This window comes from Chiloscyllium plagiosum, unplaced genomic scaffold (genome assembly GCF_037043375.1).
Source record: "Chiloscyllium plagiosum isolate Xiang-an unplaced genomic scaffold, Cpla_swu_hap1 HiC_scaffold_7, whole genome shotgun sequence".
Lineage (NCBI taxonomy): Eukaryota > Metazoa > Chordata > Chondrichthyes > Orectolobiformes > Hemiscylliidae > Chiloscyllium > Chiloscyllium plagiosum.
In genome coordinates, this window is record NW_028270145.1 from 34946351 (window position 1) to 34963631 (window position 17281).

Genomic DNA, 17281 nt, shown 5'->3' on the forward strand with positions numbered 1-17281 from the left:
GTAAATTTAAAATGATGTTGTAAAGAAGCAAGAATGATATGAGACAAACTTTTTCAGTGATTAGGGTATGGAACACAGAGCCGAGAAATGTGGTGAGGCAGGTTCGTTAACGCATTCAAGAGGCTTTGGATGATTATTTGGATAAGAATATTGTGCAGGGATTAGGGGAAAAGATTAGGCACTAGGGGATAGAGCCAGGTCAGGCACGATAGGGCAAATGGCCTTTTTCTGCACCCTAACAATTCTGTGATTCTGGTAGACAGTAGTCCTTGGAAAATGATAGTGCTTGGAGTTGAAGAAAGGTAGTCATAATTGGCTGGCTTGCCATAGTCCTGCATTCTCTTTTGCGGATGTAAGTACCTTTATATGCAGTCAGCACTTGACATATGGAATCGTACAATGGAAAAACATGTGGGTTATTTGAGCTCTGGGAGTGCCATTGGAAGAAACAGCAAGGCAAGGGTTAAAATAATAGCAGACACCAGTTTTGAATGACTGGATGAGTGAAAATGGCTTTGCATTTTCCACTTCCTGCTGATGTGGAAATGAAAGGAGACACGAGAGGAAACTAAAGAAGAGCTGAGAAAATTGAAAGTTTTTCCACTGTCTGTGGGCTGAAATATGAAAGAGCTATAGAATTAACTTTTAAATCTTGGACAAATAAAAATAGCATCCCTGCTCTCAGTGCTGCAGAAAGGAGTCTGCGTCTCACTGAAGAGCAAAAAAGCTAGACAAGAGAGATGTTGAAATCTTTGAAAACATGCTTTGAACCCACATTGTTGCTACTTATGAATGACATTTCTTCAATGTCAGGGCTTGGCGGGAATGGAAGGCAATTGATCAATAAGTAACCACACTGGTACATCTAGCTAAATCCAATAAGTTTGGATAACTGAAGGGTGATCTTGTCAGAGATAGGATTGGCTTCGGCATAAGAGATCCTGTTGTGAGAGCAGACCAGTTGAGAGAGGAGAAACTCCTGAGGAAGATATTGACATGTGCAGAACACGTGAGTTAGTTTGGGTGCATTAACGGCAAACAGAAAAGGTTTTACATTATGTGAAGATACATTCCAGGCTGAATGAGAACAACGGATTGGGAAAAGGAAGGAACATTTGCAGGCAAGCCAACGGAATGATCAAGGCAGAGTCTGAATGTAGATAACCCGGGAGACATCACACACAACAGAAAAGGAGCTTGAAGAAAGTAGGGATCCAACTGCAAGAAGTGAACTCACTTTGCAAACTCGTGTTTACCTAGTAAGATGCAAAAATAATTTTTTCTTAAGATGTCAGTCAATGATTCTGAGAACTCACTTAAAACCATACAAACACGATGGCGTCGTCCAAACCAGGGATGACAAATAGTTTGTGATTGCTAGGAATCACATGTCAAAGCAAAGTGTCAGATAGACACCGGAGCCTCATGTCATATTGTTGAGCTTCACAAAATCTCTCAAGGTGATGATTCAAGAAAGAAGACGTGAAAGCTCAGGTCGAGGCTATGTGGTAGATTATTCCTCATGCCAAGTGGACAACTGAAGCTGAGAGCCCAATGCATTGGGTAGAATGAAGATGTGGAGTTCCTGATAATAAGTATTAAGCAAAGTCCAGCCTACTTTGGCTGAAGCAAGTCTAAGACGTGAACTAATAACTCGAAACATGACCATGAAGATCTGAAGTTCTTTGCAGGCTACAAGACGATCCAGTGATGATGAAATCCTAAAATATTATGAAGATTTTTTTTCCAGGTCACGGGTGTTGTCCTGGTGGATATCATCAAAATTGATGAGAGTGAGAGAGCGACCCAGCATCTGGCGAGGAGAGTTTCAGCTGCCCTCAAGTCCAGCCTCAGAGACAAGAGAAAGGATGTGGAAGAGATGAATCAAAAAATGACAACACTTCCAGACTGGATTATCAGGAAGACAGCAATGAAGATATCTGGAAAGCTGAGGGTATTCATGGATCCAGAGGGTCACTATAAAACTTTGAAGAGATCTCACTGCACTATGGAAGGAAATGTTGTCTCAACTTTCCAAGGCAAAGGATTTTATTAGAAACTGATGTGAAGGATGGTTGCTGGCAAATTAAGTTATTTTCAAGGTAATTTTATCACTACATTCTAGATGCTATTTGGAAGTTGCAGCTGGTTGTGTTTGCCGTTTAGCATTTCCACAGCTCAAGAAGAGGTATCAACGCACCCAGAATGAGCTAGTCAGTGACCTTCCTGGAGTGACAGTGATATTGGATGATCTGCTAGTCCATAGATTTGGAGAGGCACCAATGGAAGAAACCGTTGTGTGGACCATGATCCGTGCGACTGCCAGAGAGACCTGGAAAGATGTGCAAATAAAAATTGAAAATCCCTGAAGTCAAGTACATTGGGCATGCAATGACCTCAGAAGGACTTCATCTGGGACCTGACAAGGTGAGAGCCATAACAGTGATTAGCAAATGAGAAAGCAGTCCAATGATTTTGTGGATTCCTGAACTATTTGGTAAATTTCTTCCCTAATTTGTCACCAGAATGCAATGAAAGCTCACTGCTAGGATGTGTTGGGGCCCAGAACACAACAAACTTTCATTTTTGACCTGAAGTCAAGCAATCAATGATGCCGCTGCAATGGTACGACAATATCAATGAAAAAGTTACTTTGCACTGTAATGCCAGCAAGAACAACTCATTACATTTGCATCCAGGGTATGAATGCAAACTAAACAACATTACACTCAGATTAAGAAAGGCTGCCTGGTGATTGTCTATAGATGTGAAGCTGGAAAAGCACGATAGACAATAGACAAAAGGTGCAGGAGTAGGCCATTCTGCCCTTCGAGTCTGCACCACCATTCATTATGATCATGGCTGATCATCCTTAATCAGTAACCTCTTCCTGCCTTATCTCCATAACCCTTGATTCCACTATCCTTTAGGGCTCTATCCAACTCTTTCTTAAACGAATCCAGAGACTGGGCCTCCACTGCCCTCTGGGGCAGAGCATTCCACACAGCCACCACTCTCTGGGTGAAGAAGTTTCTCCTCATCTCTGTCCTAAATGGTCTACCCCGTATTTTTAAGCTGTGTCCTCTGGTTTGGCACTCACCCATCAGCGGAAACATGTTTCCTGCCTCCAGAGTGTCCAATCCTTTAATAATCTTATACGTCTCAATCAGATCCCCTCTCAGTCTTCTAAACTCAAGGGTATACAAGCCCAGTCACTCCAATCTTTCAACATAAGATAGTCCCACCATTCCAGGAATTGACCTCGTGAACCTATGCTACACTCCCTCAATAGCCAGAATGTCATTCCTCAAATTTGGAGACCAGAACTGCGCACAATATTCCAGGTGCAGTCTCACCACGGCCCTGTATAGCTGCAGAAGAACCTCTTTGCTTCTATACTAAATCCCTCTTATTTTGAAGGCCAGCATGCTATTAGCTTTCTTCACTACCTGCTGTACCTGCATACTTGCCTTCATTGACTGGTGTACAAGAACACCCAGATCTCTTTGTACTGCCCCTTTACCTAACTTGACTCCATTGAGGTAGTAATCTGTCTTCCTGTTCTTGCCACCAAAGTGGATAACCATACATTTATCCACATTAAACTGCATCTGCCATGCATCTGTCCACTCACCTAACCTGTCCAGGTCACCCTGTAATCTCCTAACATCCTCCTCACATTTCACCCTGCCACTCAGCTTTGTATCATCAGCAAATTTGCTAATGTTACTATTAATAACATCTTCTATATCATTGATATATATTGTAAAAAGCTGCGGTCCCAGCACTGATCCCTGCGGTACCCCACTGGTCACTGCCTGTCATTCCGAAAATGAGCCGTTTATCACTATTCTTTGTTTCCTGTCAGCCAACTAACCTCCTACGTGGGACTTTATCAAAGGCTTTCTGAAAGTCCAGGTACACTGGATCTCCCTTGTCCATTTTCAGAGTTACATCCTCAAAAACGAGAGGCCAGACAGCATCTGAACAGCAGAAAAGTCAATGTATCGGGCCGAAACATTGACTTTCCTGCTGTTCAGATGCTGTCTGACCTGTTGTGCTTTTCTAGCTTCACAACTCTTAACAATGGCTTCCAGCATCTGCAGTCCAAGTGCCTGGTGATTGTCCCGTCTTGTGAACAGTTTAGTTGATACCTGTTTGGGAGAGACAGAGTGACAGTGGATTCAGTTCACAACATCTTTTCTCAAACTGCTTCTATCAGCTTCCATGTGTCTGCCAAGAGCCCTACTGCACGTCGAGATAGCATCTGGACGTGACATACGAGATGGGAAACAGATGTACATTGATGAAATACTGTTGGGCGCAGGGCATTGTATGAAGAAAACTGAGTGAAATAACTCCACAGAGGCCATTATCCCATCATCAGGTCACTCTTTATTTACACTGATCCAGTTCCCTCAGAGCCAGCTCTGAGAGTGAACAGAACTTCTGATATTCCTGTTGTTTTCTGTCAGTCAGAACTCCATTATTGGACCAGATTAATCGCCCTAATCAGGGAACTCATACTCTGATGTCTGCCTGGTTGACCTCATTACAAACACTCAGGATGCTCAGACAGAGCGTGATAACTTCCACATTTAACAAGGAGAAACAGTTTGATGTGCTCTGGAAGTCATCGACCCAAAATCTGCGCTATTTAAATACTGGATGTGCAGAGACTGACAGAAGTGGAACTGGCTAGAATTAATACTATGGAAACTGATAATTGATTATTTTCCTTCTGACCATGTATATCGGGTAACTGGCTTAAGTTGGAACTGCAAATGATAGTGCATGTTACTTTTTTTACGAAAAGAGGATGTTTGGAGAAACGCAATTGTACTTGGTGTACTAGCTGGCTTGCCACTGTCGTGTGACATGTATCGCTGCTGTCAGTGCCTTTGTGAGAAGTTTGTGGCAGTCATTGAACACACATGACTTGAAACACTTGGTGACTGGGAAATGTGACCTTTGTGCAGCTTGGAAGATAAGATGTAAAGACATTTGTACATTATATGCAGAGGTCCCACACTACTTTTGGATCTTAAGTGGCTTGGTGTAATTGTTTAATCCCCTTTTAACCCCTCCCTGTCTAGATTACATTAGATTAGATTCCCTACAGTGTAGAAACAGGCCCTTTGGCCCAACCAGTCCACACCAACGCTCCGAAGAGTAACCCACCCAGACCCACTTCCCTCTGACTAAAGCACCTATCCCTACGGGCAATTTAACATAGCCAATTCACCTGCCCTGCACATTTTTGGACTGTGGGAGGAAACCCACACAGACACGGGGAGAATGTGCAAACTCCACACAGACTGTTTGCCCGAGGCTGGAATCGAACCTGGGACCCTGATGTTGTGAGGCAGCAGTGCTAACCACTGAGCCACCGTGCTGCCCCATTACAATTGTGGAACTTGAATTCACCACTCATATATTGGAGAAGCAGGAAACATGACCGCCACCAGCTTACTCCATCTTAAACTCCCTGAGGCACTTGCTAAGGTGCCTCTCAATCCCGCCTGCGATTTTGAAATTTCTTTCGGTGAACTCAAACTGTCGCTGGATGTGCGTGGCTGTCATATTTGTCATGACTAACTATCGTCAGCACTGGAGCTGGGTCCTCGCCCAGTTTCTCTGACACTCTTCACCTTGTTCCATTCGAGAGTGTGATGCTGGAAAAGCACGGCAGGTCAGGCAGCATCCGAGGAGCAGGAGAATTGACGTTTCCGGCATAAGCCCACCACCTCGTGCCACCTCTGTGGCCTTGCCAACTCTAATTGGTAAGGCTTCAGAAGCATTCCCCACAGCCCCCCACCCCACCATTTGCCTGCTGCCTATCATTGCAGCTGGTGCCAGGCAGGCAGCCTCCTCCTCCAAAAGGCATCCAGAGTCCCTTATTTGGTGCTTGAGCTGACATTCCTGGACGATTAGGCCATTTATGTTTGAAATCAAATTCACAAGAGCCACACAGCTCAGGTATGGATTCAACCTACAGTCCGGTTCCCAGCCCCGCACTGAACGTCTCACCTGCATCTTGAAGATGAGAGGAGATATGGCTCTGTATAAAGGTCCTCTAACCAATCTCTTCAGCCTACTCCTTCACTTGCTCTGACATCATGGACCTTGGCCCCTTAATCCAGCTCTCTCATTTCAGCAGCAATTGGTGATTTTGAATTTTCGTGTTATTATCCTACTCTCAATCAAAGTTTGCAGCAAGGTAATTGTTTCACTTTTTTTTTTCTGTTTTGCCTAAATGAGGCTTTGATAAAAATGTCAACTCTTTGATTCTAGTTAAAGTCTAGATAGATTGTTTACAATTAAGAACCACTAATTGTGTGAGGAAAATGGTGGAATTAGTTTGAGAGAGATGAATTTAGAAGTACTGTATGCATTTCCCTTGGTAGGTGTAAAAATATAACTATTATTATTTGTCATGGAAAACAGCTGTGATTTCAAACACTGGTACACTGTCTTTAATTAAAGCAGCTCACTTACATTGTAATACTTTCTTATTAAATATCATTTGACAGTGCTTATAAACTCTGCAATTTAATTTGTTTCAAAAATGCTTTTGGACACATTGGGAACTAGTGACGTTATCTCCTGACATCTGACTATGCTTTTCCAGCTGTTTATCCAATTATCTATTCATTAAAATACAAGCCCCCATGAAATTCTGTTGATCTGAATCACTTTATTACTTGCTCAATATTTTTGGGAAGGGGTCAGTCAGCACTCTGAAACCAAGTGGTGTCCCTGTGTCAGAAATGAATGGAGAAAGACTCCTTTTATTATTGGTCACTACAGATCATTCATCTATTTGAAAGTGGCATTGAAAGGCAATGCTGAAGGTATCAGCTCGCAAGTTAAAGTGCGCCTTGATGATCTAAGAAAATGACCCATTAGTGGGCGGCACGGTGGCTCAGTGGTTAGCACTGCTGCCTCACAGCACCAGGGACCCCAGTTTGATCCCTGCCTCGGGGGACTGTCTGTGTGGAGTTTGCACATTCTCCCCGTGTCTGTGAGGGTTCCCTCCGGGTGCTCTGGTTTCCTCCTGTGATCTAAAGATGTGCAGGCCAGATGAACTGGCCATGCTAAATTGCCCATAGTGTTGGGTGCATTAGTCAGGGGTAAATATAAGGTGAGGGAATGGGCCTGGGTGGGCTGCTCTTCAGAGGGTCGGTGTGGACTTGTTGAGCCGAAGGGCCTGTTTCCACACTGTAGGGCATCTAATCAGCAATTGATATAAGGATGACCCCAAACAGTCCCAGCAGCATATGGGACTTGATTCTGGAGGAACTTGAGATTGGAGTAAATGCCGGGTCCCAATACCCAGCCACACCATCAAATGTGAACACCTGGCTGCTTTGGTTTATTAAAGGTTGCCAGGAAGGAGAGCTATATTTTGAATGTGGGTGGCATGGGCAGGCGGCAGCCATGACAGTGCTGCTCGCTCATGGAAGAGCGCAAGGGGCATGCCCAGAAGTGGCCAAAGCATTCCAGGTTTTTAAATATATACTTACCTTTCATCGAGAAGGTTTGCTGGGCCATTTCATGGGAAGTTTAGAGTCCACACTGTTGTAGCTCTGGAGCCATGTGTTGGTAAGGACGGCAGATTTCCTTCCCTGAGGCGAAAGTTCTAAGTCATGTCACTGAGACGGATTTGTTGGTCTCAGGGTCCATTCAGAGAGGGAGCAGCGACTGGAATCTCATTGCTGCGTATGCAGCTGGCAGAGGATATCAGTGTCGAGAGTGTGGTGCTGGAAAAGCACAGCCAGTCAGGCAGCATCCCAAGGAGCAGGAAATTTGACGTTTTGGGCCAAAGCTCTTCATTGGAAATAAGGGTATTAGTGGTCAATCTATGCTAGTTGCTTCTTCCCATCCTTAGAGAATCACATCTTTAGATTTCTTTGCTTCTCACCAGAATGTGAAAGTAGTTTAAATCAAGAAATGATACAATACAGGAGAGGGCCACTTAGTCTGCTATTTCTCTAACAGTCATTCCTACTTCTGTTGTTTCTCCTCATAGCCCTATGCATTCTCCCTATTTACTTATGTAAATATTTATCCAGTTTTCTCCATGGAAATTTAAATCAGCTTTCATGACCCCTGTCAGGCAGTGAATTATAGATCCCAGCAATCACTAAATAACTTATTTTCCTCATGTCTTTTCTTTTTCCCTAACCAAGCACCTTAAATCTGTCTTTTGTCATTACCCATCTCTCCGTCACTGGAAGAAATTTCGTTTTCAGCCTTACTCCATCAAATCCATTCACGTTTTGCAACAGGTTTGCCCAATCTCATCTTAACATTCTCTGTCGTAAAGACAGTAAGTCGGGGTTCTCTGGTCTCTTCAGGTATTTTTCATTCCTCACCTCTGACATCATTCTCAGAATTCTGCTCTCGGACTTCCTTCAAGGTCTTGATGTCATTCCTTAACATTGTTGCTCACCCTGGAGTATAAACTACAGCCGAAGCTCTGTGAAGTCAAGTCTCCTTGCTCTTGTGCCCTATCCTTCAGTTCATAAAGCCAGGAATTTAACTTGATTTCCTGACAGGCTCCCCTGTTTGTGCTAGCACATCCAAACATTTATGGATAGATGTCCCCGCCTTTCTGTTGCTTCACCCCCTTAAAAATTGAGCTGATTAGTTTTTTTTTGTATTACTTGAAATAAATTATGACTTCACATAATTTCACAGTCCTGCGTGCTAATTTTTATTCTCCATGCAGTTGCCCATTTCACCAGTGTGCACGTCTTCCGATATTACCTTCATCAGACAGTACATTGGCCATTTCCATGTTATCTACAGACATGAGTTCTCTGCCTTGCATATTGAAGAACAGGTCATTATTGTACATCAGAAAGAACAGTGATCCCCTGGGGAACACCATTGTATACTCTCTTCCAATCTGATAGTAATTATCCATCTCTGCTACTCTCTGCTTTCTGACCTGTGATTAAGTGACTAAAACTTCTTTATACCCATACGTAAGAAAGCTGTCATGTGAAACTGGATCAAACATGTCTTGGAAGTCAGAGACCAAAACAGAAATTGCTGGAAAAGCTCAGCAGGTCTGGAGTTCTTTCACCTCGAGTTCAATGGAACTGTTCTGCAGAAGGGTCACTGGACTTGAAATGTTAACTCTGCTTTCTCTGCAGAGATGTGGCCAGACCTACTGAGTTTTCCTGGCAATTTCTGTTATGGTTTCTGATTTCCAGCATCTGCAGTTCTTTTGATGTTTTATGCTTTGGAGGTCCATGCATACTTAGTACACTTAATAACCCTCCCTGTTATTTCAGAGACCTCAGTCACATTAATAAACTTAATTTCCATTTACTAGCCCATATCTTTCCAAATGTGAATTAAAATTGTTAAGGTTAATTGTCTCTAAAGGAAGTTTTCCACCTCCAGCATTGGGGAGACTGAGATTGTCATTGCTGGGTTTATTCCCTTCCCCTTGTAAAACCATCTGCAATCCTCCAGTCCTCAGGCACTACCCCAATATTGCAAGGATGTGGAAGGATTGTGGTCAGAGCTCCTGCTACTCTCCACAATCTAGGATGTAACTCCTTGAGACAGGGTGGCGTTCCTACTTTGAGATCAGCTAACCTTTTAATAACCTTTACTATATTTATTTTTAACTGATTAACTTCACTAGCCCCTCATTGCTACTGTGACAGTAGCCTCTTCATCAAAGTATTCATTTAGGACCTCAGCCCTGACCTTTGTCTCTTTGAGAATATCTCCTCTCTGGTGCATTCTGGGCCCGAGCCACTCATGTTTTATTATCTACAGACTTTAAAGCAGCTTTGTGTTCCCTTTGATGTTAACGGCTAATCTGTACACTCCGTTTGTCCTTCTTATTCCCATTTTTAAATCTTCTGCGTACTTATGTAGTTGCTGTCATCAACTTTGTTCTTCACTCTCTTTCTCCTTTCCCAGCCCTAGCGTTTTCTTCCTGCCTCGTTATAACCCTAAACAGTTCAGTAAGGCCAGCTTTCATTATGTGAAAGAAGCAATGCCTCCTTAATTTTATTCATCCAAGGAGCTTGAGCTTTAGACGCCCCTCTTTTTTCCCATTATGGAACATAGGAAACAGGAGCAGGGGTAGGCAATGGATGATCATGGATGAAGTCATGGATGATCATTGACTTCAGTGCAATACCCACACGTCCTTAGTATTTGGAAAACTATCAATCTCTGTCTTGAATGCACTCAATAACTGAGCGTCTGCAGCCCTCTCTGGTAGCGAATCATTACTACTCCCTGTGTGAAGAAATTTCTCCTTATTGCAGTCCGAAAGAGCTTGCCCCGAATTCTGAGTCTGTGTCTCCTCGTTTTAGGTCCTTCAACAATGGAAATTATCATTTCTGCACCTGCCCAATCCAGTTCTTTAAGAATTTTGTACATTTCAATGGGATTATCTCTTCTTCGTCTAGGCTCCAGAGATCGCAGGCCACATCCCCTCAATCTTCCCTCAGAAAACAATGCTGCCATGTGAGGATTTAGCCTGCTGGATCTCTGTGAGGCAATTATGTCCTTCCTTAGATAGAGGACTAAACTCTACACAAACCTCTGTGTGTGGCCTCACCAACATGCTATACAATTGAAGCAAGGAATCTTTAGTCCTGTACTTAAATCATCTTGAGATAAAGGCCAGCATACCATTTGCCTTCCTCATTCATAATTTGGAATGTGTGCTCCCTGTACCTATACCATTTCCTCTTTGGAGATCTCACAGTGCTATTTTGCTTATCAATTTTTGATTCAATATGATGTTTAATCATTGAAATTACCGCTCCTCCAGAGAAATATTATTGTGTCAAAAATGCAAACCAAGGTGAAGACAATGTGAGCTCCCTTGACTGCTGTTCTCTCATAAGTGACTTGAGTACATTATGTAGGACTTGAATTGGGACCCGAGGGAACACAGCACAACTAATGAATAGTTATGTTTCTAAACCGTGACTTGTTAGCATTAAGAAGACAATGAATTTTCTCTTTGTGTTTTGAAACTGAATTCCTTGAAACTTTTTCCGTGTGCTCAATCTTGCTAGATGAAAAGCAGAACTCATAGGTTTTTATTTCAAAAGGTAAAAAAGACACAGTTTCCCAAAATGGTGAACCCCTTTTACCTTTACTTTTCTCTTCCTCTTCTCCACACACTTTTACAAGTGCCATCTTGTCACCTAAACCTTCAGCACTAGCTCCCAGTCCTCATGCCCCTGGTTGTGATATGTTTTATCCACATCTCTGCGATGTGTTGTGGGCTATTTATGACCAGGCTCTAAAAGAGTCATAAAGCACAAATGGAAACCATTCGGCCCATTGTGGCTGTGCTGGCTTTTTGAGAGGACTCTTCAATAACTTTGATTGATGTGGTCGTTCCCCACAGTGCTGCAACGTTTCCTTTCTGAGTATTTATCCAGTTCCCTATTGAATATGCTTCCGCCACCTTAGTGCATTCCATATCATAACAGCTCACCATGTTAAGAAAATGAATTGTGGAATCCCCACAGTGTAGAAGCCATTCGGCCCATCGAATCCACACCGACCCTCTGAGGAGCAACCCATCCAGACCCCACCCCATCCCTGTAACCCTCCATTTTCAGTGGTAACCGCAACTTGCCTGCACATCGCTGGACACTGGGCAATTTAGCGTGGCCAATCCACCTAACCTGCACATCTTTGGACTGTGGGAAGAAACCGGAGCACCCGGAGGAAACTTACAGGAAGAATGTGCAAACTCTACACAGACAGTCACTTGAGGATGGAATTGAGTCCAGGTCCATGGTGCTGTGAAGTAGCAGTGCTAACCACTGAGTCACTGTGCTGCCCAAAATAGTCCTCGACTCTCCCATAGCTCTTTTGCTACTGCTTTTAAATCTGTAGGTGAGCAACATCTGGAGAGAGAAATCAAATATCATTGACCTGAAATATTAGCTTGGATTCTCTCTTTAGGTACTGCCTGACCTGCTGAGCTTCTCCAGCTTTTTTTGTTCTTCTTTCAGATTTCCAGTGTCCACAGTATTTTGTATTTGACTGTAAACCTGTGCCCTCTGGCCACCGATGCTCCTGGCACCGGAACCATTTTTTTCCCTTATTCACTCTGTTCAAGTCTCACGTGATTTTAAACCACTTTTAGTGAGTTTCTCCATAAATATCTCGCTGCTCTAAAGGATACAACCCCAGTTGTCTAGTGTCACATTGCCAATGCAGTTCATCATCTCTGACAACCCGCTAGTAAACGCCTCCTTAAGCTGCTTTTCTGTGAGGTATTTCCAAATCGAAAATTGTATATTTTCACCAAGTGATGTTGAAAAGCCGTTCGCCTGTTTGAAACTCTGCTGTGATTCTGTTAATCTGATGTTAATATTCACGCACATTTTTCGCATTTCAATTCTTTGGTTGCAAAAGTTGCTCCTGGTTGAAGGCCATCCAGCTTCTGTTTTAACGTAAAAACCATAAAGGCTGTTAGAAGAAAAATGTGACATGCAAAACCTTCGAAAGTTCACCTTATAACAAGGAGCTTAAATTTTATTCAGGGATTTTCGAGAATTCGCAAATGGCACTGTCTGCATGGAATGCGATGAGCAGTGTGAGAAAATGGATGAAGATGTGTTAACATGTCATGGAACGGTAAGGAGTCACTTTCACATCCCAATGACCTCCAACTGTGGGTGGTTATCTATTTAAATATAATGGATTAATGCAAAATGTAAGGGGTTCCCTTTCCTCACTTTGTGGACAGTGTCCATGATTGTAAATGCTCTCAGTCTACATTTTGCCACAACGTCTCAACAATTCCTTTGACTTACTTGAACTGTATTGCTGTGGTTGCTATGGTTATTTTCCAAACAATGTAGCTCTGTGGTGGGTCTTAATTGTGGACAACTACCCACTGAAGAGCCTAATTGGATAAATGCAATTGAAATAGGACAGGAGTAGATGTGGACTTACGTAAACGTTATGTAAAACAGCCCAACAGTTCAGGATAGATGTTCTGCTTCCATGAGTAGAAGTCATCTTCCTAAATGTTCATCCATTCCCCTAGTCCTTTCACTCCTTTTCCTTCCACCAGCTATATAAGCAATTCAGAGTCAAAAAGTGTGGTGCTGGTCAGGCAGCATCCGAGGATCAGGAGAGTTGATGTTTCAAGCATAAGCTCTTCATCAGGAAGCTCCTTCCAGATGAAGACCTTATGCTCGAAATGTTGACTTTCCTGCTCCTTTGTTGCTGCCTGACCGGCTGTGCTTTTCCAGCACCGCACGTTTCGACTCTGATCTCCAGCATTTGCAGTCCTCACTTTCTCCTATTTAAGCTATCCCTGAAAGCTGACGAGATTCCTGCCTTAATGGTTTGCTCTGAGTTGTAACACCCTCGGATGTCCCCTTCACTATGCTACCAGATGAACCATTCAAAACTTTACTGAAAACAGGTCACACTGCATCCATGGTCAAACAGCAAGCTAACATTTCGTGTCGAGATGACTCTTCATCAGAACTGAAGAGAAGTGTGGAGGAGGCAGCATTTATGCTATATTTGGGGAGGGAGATGTAGTGGGGGTGGGTTGATAGTTCAGATTAAGTGATTGGAATGCGAGAATGGCAGAACAGTGGTGTGTCGAACAGCCAGAATGGAAAGGACAGACAGTCCCATCAGGGTGGGGGGAGGGGAGAGAGGACATGGTGACAGAAAGTGTAACAAGTAAATCTAAAAGATAAGGAAGAAGTGGGAGTTGGTTCATAGTTTGAAGATGTTTAACTCAGTATTAACTGGGTCTGACCTATCAGCCGAGCTTCTGTCCTTATCCCTTTACATCATGCGTAACAGTGTGATCGGGTTTCCCTTGTCCTCACCTTTCACCCCAACAGCCTCTGTGTTCAAAGGCTCAGACTTCACCATTTCACACAACTCCAGCAAAATGCCCCCACCAAACACAACTTCCTCTCACTACCACATCTGCATTTCACAGGGATCGTTCCCTCCAAGATTCACTAGTCCATGCCATTAACACCAACGTCACCCTGCCCTCCTCCCCCCCTCCCCCCCGCCCCCCTTCCCCATGGCACTTTCCCATGTAACTGGAGAAGGTTCAACACCGGTTCCTTCACCTCCTCCCTGCTCACTATCCAAGGGCCTAAATGGTCTTTCCAGGTGAAGCAGCATTTCACCTGTACCTCCTCCATCCTGTGTATTATATTCGCTGCACTCCATGTGGTCTACTGTACATTGGGGAAACTGAATGCAGACTGGGTGACCACTTTGCAGAACACCTCCAGTCTGCGTGCAAGCATGACCCCGACCTTGCTACAGCTGGTCATTTTAGCACACCATCCTGCTCACACGTCCACTTATCTGTCCTTGGCATGCTGCAGTGCTGCAGGGAATCACAGCGCAAACTGGAGGAACAACATCTCAGTTTCATCTCAGTTTATAGCCTTCTGGAATTAATATTGAGTTCAACACCTTCAAATTGTGAACCAACTCCCATTCCTTCCCTTTCTTTTAGTTTTATTTGTTACATTCTCTGTTACCACATCCGCTCTCCCCTTCCCCAACCGTCATGGGACTGTCTATCCTTTCCAGTTTGGCTGTTAGATACACTATTGTCCTGCCACTCGGACATTCCAATAACTTAATCTGAAGTATCAACGTCTTTCTCTCCACCAGCGCTCTAAACCCCACCACTGCCAAACCACCCATCCCCTAACTATAGCATTAATGCTGCCCCCTCCACACTTCAGCTCTGGTGAAGAGTCATCTAGATTCAAAACATTAGCTTGCTCACTCTCCATGGATACTGTCTGACGCACTGTGATCTCCTGCATTTGTTGTTTTCAGTACACCTTCCAGCAGTAATTTGTTCCTACATTCAAAATGTTAACTGATCTTTAGTTGAAGAAATACTTTGATACACCTGTCCTAAATTGACTTTTCATCAACTTGAGCCTACAACCTCCTTTTGACTTTCCTTGACAGACTCCAGTATAGGCTTGGCCCACGCTGTTTTACTGACTTGTCTCATAAACCACCACGCTTTTGGAAGGGGTCAATCGCATCCCGTATCCCTTTACTGTCTTCAGAGCCAAAACTTTCTGTGACCTAAAAACGATTCCTTTCTCTTTTGAGAATCAAACATAGTCCTGGTTTCTCCAGGGACCCAAAGGGAACAAATCTCGCACCATACGGTATCTACAGAGCATTGAGTATTCCACTTTACATTCATTCACAACTATCACAGGGTCTGAGATGAATGGATCACACTGAAAATGGAATTTTGTCATTTCACTGAAGAATTATCTCAAATTCTTGCAAAGATCTTGATGTTAATAAGCACCACAGCATATCATTTTCATTTAGCAGCCATGTGACTTCCACCAATATTTTATAGCAGAGCCAATTTAGCTGCACAGTACAATTGGAAGTGTTTGCAGTGAAGGCCTTTTAATATGAATACTGCTAGCCATAAATGTTATGTTCTATAGATTTAATGAAGTAAGATGTATTGAACATGAGAGCAATGGGCTAGTCACCAAGCAAGTATCCTGCCTCACACAGATAATTGTCCATTAACTAATTCCTACTGTCTATGATCAGTGCAAGTAAAACAGGCTCTCTGATAAATGATAATGGGTCAGACAAGGATAAGTTGAGTAAGTGCAGCCCTGGAAGATTCAAATATTCACAGAACATGTGAATCGGTCAATGGAATGCCATTACTGAGAATGGAAGGTAAGTTCAAATCAATTAGAAATTGCAAAGTGATTATCCTTTGAGTCCAGTATATTAAACTTTAAAAAACACACGATTAAATGTCTGAACACAGTGCTGTTATTTATCTCTTTTCAATGCTGTACAGCACTAATGGAGGTTTGCATTGTATCCTTCATTGCCTTTAGCATATTACATGTTGTAATTTTCTAGACTGCTATTTTCACAGATCCTGAGCAGCAGAGAACTTGGTGATCTCACCCATACACCCTAAAAATTAATGAGGCCGACACACCACTGAACGTGCACGGCAGGTTTATGCTTCATAAGCTGGTGGCCTTGCTTTAATTGGACACAGTCAAGATCTAAATCTTGTTAATGTTTGATTGGATCTCTCCCACATACATGTGGGTAAATCACATTAGCTATGTGTATGTTTATTGGTGTCCTTCACTTTACCTGGTCCCTCTGGTGATAGTTTGGGAGTGCTGGCCTATTGAAGGAACACAGAGTGCACAAAAGAAGAAGTCATTTAAAAATAGTAGAATTTTGCAAGATTAATTGTGCTGTGGGTTAATAGCTTCCCCTTAATTTTCAGTGGGACAAAACAAAATAGCAGGTAATGAATTTCAAAGAAGGACGCAAAGGGGACTCTGTGGGCAGTCGTGGTTCAGGGTGTGCAGAGCAACCAAAATTGATCAGGAGAGCAATTCTCAGTTTGAAATAAGAGATAGGTGAGGAAGGACATTTTGGACCTCTCAATGTAGTCTGACCACAGCCGTCCCATCTAATAAAATCGAAGCTCCGTTGAAAGAGACATTAGGAGTAGTTTGCTCTCACAAAGCAGAGGATCATTTTACCCACCGGCTTGGGGTCATTTACGCAGGGATTGCAACTTTGTGATTCCATGCCTTCACTTTCTGTCACCGCTTGAGTGGAAGCTGTGGAAAATTTTCAACGATTTCAATCCTGGAGAAAATTACCCAATTTATAGCATGTTCATTTCTTCATCACCTTTCCCCCGAGGGTTTAACTGCTTAATGCCAATGTCACTGGGGTGAAACCTCTGCTTGGCTATTGATTCCATTTCTCTCAGCCAGCAAGGTCAAAATAGCACTTCCCAAGACTAAAATGTCATGATGTTTTTGCCCTGCAGTAAACGTTGTCGTAATGCGATCACATTCATTATAAAATGCTTGACATTATCATTAAAGTTGGCTCCTGATATAATAAAGATGTTCTCGTGTAATTCTGACGGGGTAAATAATGTTTGATATGCCCCTGGGATAGCAGAGAGGGAAGATTGTCTTGAATTAACACATCAACTGGAGAAGAGGCTATTGTGGTTAACATTTCAGATAGTAACTGGTCAAAAAGGAATATCAAGTGATATGCTTCATTAAACTGCAATGTCCCACAGTCAGCACAATTCACAAATGTTTTAATCGGCTGAAAGGTATTATTTGAGTTTCCTAAGAGTGAGACACTGTTTGTGTCAAAACCCTTCAGCAGTAAGTGTTTTTACTCCCATCCTGTAAAGCACCTTGGGATGTTTGACCAA

General features: G+C 43.0%; 1 protein-coding gene across 4 annotated transcripts in view; it reads left to right on the forward strand.

Moving 5' to 3' along the window:
• The window catches only part of LOC122551916 (receptor tyrosine-protein kinase erbB-4-like), a 1076277-nt gene that overhangs the window by 772739 nt on the left and 286257 nt on the right, over positions 1-17281 (forward strand). For all 4 annotated transcript variants that reach the window (XM_087988891.1, XM_087988893.1, XM_087988894.1 and 1 more), the window contains exon 14: positions 12552-12645. In XM_087988891.1, coding sequence (XP_087845017.1) covers positions 12552-12645 — 94 coding nt within the window. The remainder of the gene's footprint in view (positions 1-12551; positions 12646-17281) is intronic.